An 11,012-nucleotide genomic window follows, 5' to 3' on the forward strand; every position below is an offset into this window, starting at 1 on the left:
CGATGCACGGCGGCGATGAGGACCAAGGCAGCTCTAGCGGTGAGATCGGGGACGCGAAGGCCAGCGACCACCAAGGAAGCCAGAGCCAAGCCACCTACGCAGACAGTGGAGCTGGCCCAAAGTAGTTTATTAGTTTAAATTAGTTTTAATTATAGCTCCATAATGGATGTGTCCGCAGAACGCAGTCCGTATGCGGTCCGCCGTTGGACCTCGTTTACAGCCGTGGCAGACATCGACGTACGTTGGCCTAAGGGCATCTCCATCGGCGCGACGCATTTCGGACACCAAAATGTCTGTGGACGTCCGTTTCCGTCGTCTGACGGACGCGGAAATGGTCGCACGTCCATTTGCGTCTGGGGCTGGCTCCAGCGGGGCGACACATTTTGGGTGCAGGCCAGAATTCAAAAAAGAGGAACTAGTGTCAAGTTTGCACGAAATTTTACAGCCGCAAATTGAGGGCTGAGACAAGTTCACCACACTTTGCAGATGTCACGGCGCAAAATGGAGTCCAAAAGGGGCACAACAAGACCTGAACAGTAATAAAAATATCCAAAAGCAGGCCAAGGTGCTGGGCGCATGGCGCCGGCGATCAGGCGTCTCGCGCGCGGATTTCGGCATGCCTCTTCATGAACCATGCCCTGGTGTCGTCGTCGACGCCGCTCAAGTCGGCAAGCATGATCCTTTGTGGCTATGGTCGTGGCTACGGGGGAGTGTGGGGCGGCGGCAGGTGCGAGGATTTGGTCCGCATCCATGGCGGTGGCTACGGCGGCGAGGACGTCCATCGCTTCTGGAGTGCTCGCGCCGGTCTAGTTTGCAATTTCGCGCGGGGAATGGCCAGTGGCGGGAATAATATCGGCCTCCTGCCACTGACGCGTGGGTCCTACGTCTTTTTTGGCGGACACTCCGCGCGACCGCCGAGCGTCCGCGAAGACGCAAACCTGACGCATATTTGGGCCAGGTTTGCATCTCCACGGACTGCCCGGTCACTTTGCGTCACCTCGCTAGAGCAGGCCCCAGACACATTTTCGATCACGGCGGACAAAAACGGTTGAGCGACCGTTTGCGTCACGCCGCTGGAGATGCTCTAACAACTAAATATATTATGCTCACCCTAAAAAAACTAAATATATATGCTCCATGTCTTTTCTTAGTAGATGCTCAAAGTCTTTAGTATTCAACAGGAGACGTTGCGTACGGGACGGTTTACGTGTGCATATACAATTACAATTGTACACGTCGTATTCTAAACCTATTCGGAAAAGAAGCCGTCTATACTTTTTCCCTCCCTGGCGACACCAACCTTCCCACCTCCAGCAAACCGATCCGAGTACGCCTCTCTTTTGCACAAAGGCCCTCGCTTGACTTCTAATATCCGCTTCCGCTCCCCTCTCTCCTCCCCTGAAACCCCACCCTTGCATGGGAAAGCGATTCCCGGCCGCCGCCCTAGCCGCCGCTTTCCGCCCCTACTCCCGCTCCGGTCCCGGCTCCGCCGCCGCAACCGCCGCCAACAAGGCATCGAAGCCGCCCACCGCCCCGCTGGATACTCCCAGGAACGCCGGCGCCGGCGCCGGGGCCAGCTCCGGCCGCGCCGAGGTGCGGGAGGTGGCGGCGGCGTGCGGGATGCAGGAGGACGAGCGGGTGCCGCTCTCGGAGATGGTGCTGGACTGCACGAGGCGCTGGTTCCAGGACGCGCTCAAGGAGGCGCGCGCCGGCGACGCCGCCATGCAGGTGCTCGTCGGCCAGATGTACCGCAGCGGATACGGCGTCAACAAGAACGAGCAGAAGGTGAGCCCTCCCTTCCTTCGCTTTCGGCCCGGATTTGTGTGGAATCTGGAGTTGAAAGGAGGTGCCTTTACAAAAGGATTAGTTCTGAATAGTTGACCTTTACGGTTCATTACTCTTGATTATCAGTCTGTTCAGATTACTGGATAGAAACCTAGAGTTGGATGTGCCCACTGTTGCTGCAGTTGTGCTAAATCATGTTCTGCATCATAATTCTCATGTAACACTCAGAACTTATTCAGCAAACTTGTACGAGTATATATTTAGGTGGGTCCTGAGCCAAACAGATTTCCTTCCCCTGCTTGGATTCCTCATAATCTCCTTCTTTCTCCACTCTAAAAGTTGCAATAATATTTGAAAACACATGAATACTCCCTCTGTCCCCGATTAATTTATACTCCGTATTATATTTGTCAAATTGACAATCTAGGGATACACGCAGGACTTATAAACTGGGACGGAGGGAGTAATTACAATGCTATAATATGAGCACTTACAAAATTTGGTGCTAACATATGACCGTACAAAACAAACAAATCTGTATAGCCTTGTAAATTTGTAAATTTTCAAGATTTTGTTTCAAATACTTTCACAGCCTTTTTGGACTTGGAAAGGGAGAGGGACCAAGTAGGTGAAGATAAGCTTTTATGGGTCTTGAGCTTGTTTGCTTTCTTACTGGACTGCAGTTACAATGCTTATCAATAGAGAAATTGGATTAATTGAACTTGCGCAGCTGCTCTGTGACGTACTTAAACTTGGAAGCACAATCAGGATGCTGTAGATACTATCTAATCACAAGGTTCTAAAACTTGATAACAAGTACAGAAGTACTCACTAGGTCACCACACCTTGTAACAAGTTAATCGGCTCTGTAACTGGTTTTCCTGTATAAATCTGGATACATTTTAATTTTACACATCTCAGTTCCTGCCCTGGTTTAACTTTCACTCTCAACTTCAATACCATTTAATTTACCACCCTCAGCTGTGAAAACTGCAACAAAACCCCCTCAGCGGTTGTTTTGAGGACTGTTTTGCAACTTTAGCTGCTACGTAACTTAAATTATTCTAGTTGGCTTTTGTGAGGCTTAGGAGAGGAGGGCATGTGTTTGTTTGGTGGTGGGCTGTAGGACAAACCGAGTAGTGTGACTGACTACTGATTAGTGAGTACAGGTTTTTTGATATTTACTTGTTCACTAATTACAAACCAAGTAACCACCTTGTTAACAGACCATTGCATGATTATCTTGAGCATGTGCCAGGTTAACCCTGTTAAACTGGTCGATTAGTCTCTGGCTCTGCATCCTTGTAACCTGTTAGGGGATCTCTTATGAGTATTGGGTGAGTAGACCTCTTTTTATAACATTGGGCATACACATGTCTTCCTCATTGGAAGGCATGAAGGATGGAGAAAACAGATTCGTGTCACATGCTATGCTGCTTTTGTTGTTAATCAACTGCTCATAAAGCTTCTGGTGCAATTGTCTTCTCATGGCTAAGATACTGAATAACTGAAAGAAACACTGTCTGCGACTATTTGCTTGTCCTCTTAATAGGCATGCTCATGTTTTTTGCATCTATATTCTAGGGTTATAAGTGCAAAAAATTACATATATTATTATCATATAGTAAATGGAAATACACTATATGATTTCCCATGACCCTTTAATGGTGAACTGAATTCCGCGCCACAAACAGAATAACAGATGCTATGGTAAACTGACGTTTGGGCATATTTATGAATGGGGCCAAGTTTTTGTTACATACTTTAGCCTGACTGTTTTACAAACAACACGTAATGGGTTTGCAGTTCAGTTGATGGAAGCCGAGATATTCCGGAAAGGAAGTAGTTAGTGGAAAGCCAGTCATTTAGCACCCTTGCATGAGTTTTTGTCACCTATTTCTATTGAATTTCATGCATCCTTTTATTTCTGTTGGATTGCTTTTAACTAAGAAAATTTGCATTGTGTAGTCTCGAATTTGGATGGAGAAAGCATCGAGATATCGATCTACAGTCTGGAAAGTTAGCAATAAACGTCCAGGTTAGCTGTCTGTGCCTACATTTCAAGGATCCTTCCGTTACTTGCTCGTGCAGAAGATCTAGGTGTACTTTTGTTTGCTGAACCTAACATGTTTTCTTTTAGGATATAATGCTAGTGACTCAGACACAGATGATGCTAATGAAACAGGCAAATAATGGATATATCCGTGCTAATGATATTACTGGGAGGGTAAGTTTTGTGTCCTTATGTGCCATTGTATAATCCAGAACTGGCTTTTTTATAGCAGCATTGTTATTTGAGTTAATGGAGAAAAGAATTTATCAGTTTATCAGTATCTGAATATCCATACTTAGCGAACTACTCCCTTCGTCCCACAGTATAAGAAGCTTACTAAACCTCTGATGTTGTGGGACAGAGGGAGTTGCATATTAGGCTGTACAACGATGATATGATTTTAAGAGTGATCAATAGCTTTTTCTTGACCCTGTCTGTATCCCATACGAGCAAATCATGTTTATGGCCTCAATTACACAATTTCCTTATTATGAGAAAGAAGGTCTGAAGGATCCATTAACATTTTATTTTTATTAATGATTGGGAATACTTATATTCCCCTAATTCCAACGAATAAGGCGCGGTATTCAATAATTATTTGATGAAAAGTTGATATCATTAGAAAGTGTTATTCAATGCAAATTCAACGATATCAATTTTGCATAATGTAATTGAGATGTTGTTATCAAAACTTTTGTCAAAGATTTATCTCGGAAAGCACGTGTCCCTTATTCATAGGAGCCTAGGGAGTAGATATTATTTAACAATGGTACTTGACTATTTTTTGAGCATGTGTTGACTATTTTAGTTTATTTAAAGCATTTGATACTGTATTTGTTTAAGCAGCTCCCTTTATTTTGCAGGGCCTGTAGTGACTACAAAACAAGCAAGGGGACACAAACTATTCAAATATGCACTTGTATCATGAGAATTGTTCTGGGCATGTTTAGTTAGCATGTACGATGGCCCATTTTCTCCTTTTTGAAGTGTGTTATATCTGCTTATCATCACAAATGTGAAATTCCCAAGGATGTGTTTTCACTGGATATATAGCGCATGCAGAGGATATTTGACTTTTTTTTTATCTTGCATTCTATTTCTGGGAGTAAGTTTTCACTTACTTTGTAGTAAATTCATCTGCCTTCTGATTGTGCATTTGGTTGATAATTAAAATTGACTAATAGTACATTCGACTTATGCACTAATATAGCAGTTCATGCTGCTCGAGTCAATTCTGTAGTGGCACAGCATGGCATGTAGGATCTGGGCATGTCAAATTTTGAGCATATCTTTGAGCGGAGAATATAGATTTTGCTAAGCAATGAAGTCAAACACAAATTTGTATTTTTGTTTAATTTGTGACAGCTCAATGCGTGTATGATATGATCAGCACCAAGATTTACTAGCTATTTTTCCATTGCTTGTAGTTTCCGTAAATCTATGTTGAAAGTGAAACATGAATTACTAGTCATTATAGTTAAGGTATGTAGTGTTTTTTTTTTTTGCGAAACACGGTACAAACGTAGATGCTCACGTATGCAAATACTAGCACCCTTATGAATGCACGCACATGAGAGGTTGAGTCAAACAAACTCCATCTGACGGGTCTTCATATTGACGAAGTCACCACAAACGTCCCACTGTCGACGAAAACGTCGTCTCCCATTGAATAATATTCTGTCTTTAATAGAACACCAAAGTGACTAACCAAGGCTTTGAACTCTAATAGGCTGGGAGTGCCACTATCCTATAAACATCTAACCATAGGTTGCTTCTCGTTTATTGTTGTGTATTGTTATGATTAGATGTTGATTAGGAGGAGTATTCGCTGTGCAATCACTTGTTTCGTGCAATCGTGCAATCTGACTCACGCGAGACGTCTGATCCAAAATCTGCGGCCTGCTCCAAATGCTCCCTTTCTTCTAGTATTATTAATCAAATGTTACAAATGTTGACTTTGACTAAACCTAAAATTCAAGGTAATTGTGAATGGAGAGAGTATAAATAAAATAATCATAATTCTCTAGATTAATGTGTATATACCTGAGATCTGCTTTGTAAGTGACAATTATTTGAAGGAGAATGCAGTAACTTTATATAAAAATGGAACCAGCAGTTCTACTTTCCTTAGTAAAAAAAAATGTACCTTTCTCTTGTGTTTGTGTTTCCATTCGCTTTTGCTCGCCGTAGAATAACTGGTGTCTACTATTTCCTATTGGCTGGTGTGTTTGACCTGTACGGTGCGGCATTCGCTTTGTACACATTTTAGGCTGACTTATTCATTTGTTCGCTTCAGAGAATTGATTCGCTCGTATGTTCTGTTCCAGTTGAATTGACTCCAACCTGTTTTCCGCACCTAAAAATTGACTCAATCAGACTCCAGCATCACCGAGAAAACCAAAAGTGTGAATATATGTTTGTTCTCGATCTATATACCTAAGGACTTGTTTGACACTAGATTTTTTGTGGGATTAGTGGGATAATCCGCTAGAGTATTAGGTGAAACTCCTACCTTCACCTAATACCCATAAAATTCCATCCCCAATTCACTAGATAGTGGCAGAGTAGGGAATAAGGAATGATTAATTAAACGTGCTTGATACTCTTATACTACCAAATACTCCCTCCGTTTCAGTTTACTAGTCTCCACCGTATCCCTAGGTCGCCAATTTGATATATATAATTTAAATTAAATTATATAATAAAAATTATATCAATAGAAAATAGAACATCTAAATTTTCTAATGATATAATTTTTTATAACATATAACTAATGCTCTCGAGGAGTAGTATGATTTTAGAAATGAATGAGGATTTGGGTGTATGCTTGGGTTCGATGACAACATGCACGCGACATGAGAATGTATCTCCATTGATTAAGAAAAAATACTAGCTTTCTTTGTGTAACTCCGGAAGGCGCCGCTAGCAGGTGTAACAGCGCTTCTATTGCCTGGAGTTTGCTGGATCAGTGGTATTCGGTCGTGCGCACCCATGCTTTTCCGACCATTTGGTCTGGAGGAAGTGGCGCGAAGCTCTTTTCTGTGTTGACACCAAGTGACAGCTGATCCATGGTGAAGCCAGAAGAAGAGAATATCATGAAGGCCGGATTGAAGGACTAGCTAATGGAGGTTCAAGCCTTTGCGTTGTTGAGGGGCTTGCTTGGTGTTCCGGACTTCGCAGCAGTGGTATGGAAGTGGGGGCGGCAGCACATGTGAAGTTCGGAGTTTTACCTTTCAGAGTGAAAACCCAAGGTCTGGCCTTAACTGGTTGTGTCTGGCAATGTCCTTGTTGAAGACATTGTTTTGAGAGCGGAGACTATCTTCAGGGTGAAAACCTAAGATCTTTGAACGGGCGACGACGGCGCTGGTGCACTGTTCCTTTTTTGGAGGCATCGCTTTTGAAGAGTCTGAATTTCAGGTGTTGTCTTGGTGGTGGTTGTACTACTGTTGCTAGGGCTGGGATACTGTAGCGGGACTTTTATTTCTTAGTTTTCTTTTTCTCTTTTTTAGCTGTGTGCATCCGTAATGTTTTAGAGTATTGCGTTGTTGTTGAGGCTGGGTGTAATTGGTATCGTTTGATATTAATATATTCCCTTTATTGAAAAAAATCTTGAATCTAGAAAGTATAGCACGAAGTGATTGAATAAAATAATATGATTACCTTCTCTCAACCTAGCCATGCTCTTTTGGTATGTCTTTGCACAGTCCTATTATATTTCATGGATCGATTAAGTACCACTCCGAGGAATGGAAGGGCAAAGGGCAAAAGGTGTCTTCAGGGACCGCACATAGCGGACAAAGGCCATTACCCGTCCCATCCCGCTTGGCTACCTCCACCCCCGAGGGGAGGCGGTCCCGGAGGAGTTGCCACACGAAGATTTTGATTTTTAACGGAATCGGGGCTTTCCACAAGTGGGACGCCCAACTAAGGCCGGGTCCTCGGAAGAGGGCCCTATAGGCCGACCTAATAGAGAAAGTGCCAGCCGGAGACAGCCTCCAAAGAGCACTATCCGGGCCACCGCGGAGGACCCCAGGGAGGCGAGCCAGAAGCGACTCCCACCCAAGGGCCTCTGCGGGGGTGAGGCCCCGTCGGAAGGGGACAACCCACCCGCTAGCCGCCACCTCAGCAACTAGCATGGCCGGGTCCGCCACAATGCCGAACATGTCTGGAAAGGCCGTCCTAAGGGGTCCCCCCTCAAGCCAAGAATCAAGCCAAAACAAGGTTCCCCGACCATCCCCTACGGAGAGAGACAGGCCGGCACGGATCCCATGCTTTATCTCCTGGAGGGATCTCCAAAACTGAGATCCCTCTCGGCGCTCACAAGCGAGGAGTGGACGTCCCCTCAGGTACTTGGCCTTCATTAGCTGAAGCCAAAGACCCCTGTCCTCCTTCAAGATCCTCCAGACCCATTTCATCATCAAGGCAACATTCATGTGCCTTGAGGATAGGACTCCTATTCCACCATGATCAGTAGGGGCGCACACAGCTGCCCACTTGACCATGTGGTATTTCTGGTGTCTCGTATGGTCCTGCCAGAAGATGCGGGAGAGCTCCTTATCGAAAGCCCCGTGCACCCCTTCCGGGAGAAGGTACATCCCCATGGTGTACACGGGGAGACTAGACAGGCAAGAATCGATGAGCATTGTTTTGCTGCCTTTGGACGTGAACCTACCACACCAAGGTTTTGCCTTAGACTTCACTCGACCCACTAGGGCTTCGAGGTCCCTAATAAGGATCCGAGAATCCCTAATAGGGATCCCCAAGTAGGTCATGGGGAAGGTAGATAACCTGCAGTTCAGGTTATCCGCAATACGCAGTTGGTCCTCTGGGGAGTACCCTAGGACCACGACCTCACTCTTATCAAAGTTGATCTTGAGCCCCCACATAGCCTCAAAACACCAGAGTAGGAACTTGAGATTGATGATATCGAGGTCTGAGCCTTCCACCATAATCATGGTGTCATCTGCGTACTGGAGATGAGTGACCCCACCCCAGGGATGATATGACCAACCACCCCTGATAAGTGGCCAGAGATCCTAGCCCTCTCCAGGATCTCTGCCAGGGCATCTACTGTCGCATTGAAGAGGATAGGAGACAGTGGGTCTCCTTGTCGCACTCCACATGACGGCTTAAAGTAGGGGCCCACCTCCCCATTAATATTAATGGCAGTCCTTCCCGTCATGACGATCTGCATGATCCACCCGATCATCCGGTCATCAAAGCCACGCCTCTGGAGAACCTGCCTGAGAAAGGCCCAGTCCAGACGATCATATGCCTTTTGGAAATCCAGTTTCAGGAAGACCCCCTTGAGGTGACGACTCTTCACCTCATGGACGATCTCGTGAAGGGCCAGGATCCCATCATGGATATGGCGACCTTTAAGGAAGGCAAACTGGCAAGGATGCGACAGTCGCTCCATGACTGGTGCCATCCTCACCGCGCAGACCTTAGAGAACAGACGTTGGATGACATTGATGACGGTGATGGGCCAAAATTGCGGATATCCGTGGCCCCACTATCTTGGGGATCAGGATAATGACGCCAAAATTCAGGCGACCCATGTCCAATGTGCCCACATAGAACTCCTGGAACATGGGCAAAATGGCCGCTTGGACTTTCTCCAAGAATCTCTGGAAGAACACCACATGAAAGCCATCAGGGCTAGGGGCCGAGTTGGCTTTCATGCCCATCACCGCCTCCCTAACCTCAGGTGCCAGGAAAGGTAGTGTGATCTCCTCATTCTCGGCCTCCGAGACCCAGGCCCTAGTTGGCCATAGATCCTCGGCAAGGGCGACCCCCGTCCTGGGGCCGGCCTCGAAAAGCTTGGCCTCCTCCAGGAAAAGATCCCCATCCCAAAGGCAAGGGATAGTGCACTTCCGTCGCCTTCCGTTAGCAATCACATGGAAGTAGGCAGTGTTGGCATCCTCCTGCAGAAGCCATTTCTGGCGACTCCGTTGTCGCCAGAAGACCTCCTCACCCTTGTAGATCTCCATGAGTGAGTGTTCAAGGGCATATCGCCGAAGCCACTCCTCGGCGTCTAGCCCGTCCGCGTCAGCTACGCGATCTAAAGCCTGGATCTGTTCCAAGAGGCTACCCTTGCGAAGGCGGAGGTCCGCCCCAAGGTTGGCCCCCCAGCCCCTCATGAACTGGCGGGCCAATTTAGCGCAGTGATGCCACACATCACCACATTAAAAACCCTTGGGGGAGAGCTCGCTGCCTGCAGCCAACATAGACCGACCACTTCCACAAACCATGGCTGCTGAAGCCAGAAGTTCTCGAAGTGGAAGCGATTAAGCTTTGGGGGGAAGCTCCCCCCGAGCATAGGAGGAGCGGAGAAGATCAGACCCAATCCAAGTAACCGCTCGTAAGAAGCAAAGCGGGAACGCCATTTCCCATTATACCGATACAAACACCCGATCCAACACACTCTGGATCGGGTCCACGCGATTATTACTCCAGGTGTAGCGAGCTCCCACCCGCGTAATCTCTCTAAGGGCCAGGTCGGCGAGGCAGTCGTTGAACATCCTCATCCTAGGAATGTCCACGTTCCTCGATCTCTTATCCTCCGGCGTGCGAATAAGGTTAAAATCCCCGGCCACCACCACCGGTGTGGTGCATCGGTCGATTTTCGCCTGTAGCTCGTCGAGGAAGGCACGTGACCTAGTATGGTCAGCCGGTCCATAAACAATAATAATCTCCCAGCTGAGATTAGAACGTTTATGAGTGACCGCCATGCTAACGAAGAAGTCTCCGTGGTCCATATCTTCTACCTCAAAGGTCTCATCCTTCACACCTAGGAGGATCCCACCAGAGTGGCCGGAGGCCGGCCGCCAATGCCATGCAAACTTGTGCCTATTAAGCCCCTCCAACTCATGGAGGAGAAAAGAACCCTTAATAGTCTCTTGTAGGCCAACAATGTCGACATGCTCACGCCTCATATAGTCCTTGATCTGTTGTTGGCGGCCCTCCACCTCAAACCCTCTCATGTTCCAAATGAGTGAGAAGAAAGGGTCACTCGTTGGAACTAATCAGTTTGGGTAGTCCCCCAATTGGGAACTGAGCTGGCCCTACTACGCGTCGAGGGCCGAGACGGTGGCTTGGGGGGGCCGACCCCGAGTCCCCCCTCTGGGGAGGCTCAGTAGGTTCCGCCCCCACGGCCACACCAAGTGAAGCC

At 46.9% G+C, this 11,012-nt stretch overlaps 1 protein-coding gene across 1 annotated transcript; it reads left to right on the plus strand.

The window, feature by feature from the left end:
• Positions 1-1,347: 1,347 nt before the first annotated feature.
• Positions 1,348-4,929, plus strand: LOC124698025. Its single transcript, XM_047230550.1, has 4 exons — positions 1,348-1,785; positions 3,754-3,823; positions 3,926-4,012; positions 4,702-4,929. The coding sequence occupies exons 1-3, from the start codon at positions 1,417-1,419 to the stop codon at positions 3,976-3,978; spliced, it is 492 nt and encodes a 163-aa protein (XP_047086506.1). The 5' UTR covers positions 1,348-1,416; the 3' UTR covers positions 3,979-4,012; positions 4,702-4,929.
• The last annotated feature ends 6,083 nt before the right edge of the window (positions 4,930-11,012 follow it).

Source organism: Lolium rigidum, chromosome 3, assembly GCF_022539505.1.
Source record: "Lolium rigidum isolate FL_2022 chromosome 3, APGP_CSIRO_Lrig_0.1, whole genome shotgun sequence".
Taxonomy (NCBI): Eukaryota; Viridiplantae; Streptophyta; class Magnoliopsida; order Poales; family Poaceae; genus Lolium; species Lolium rigidum.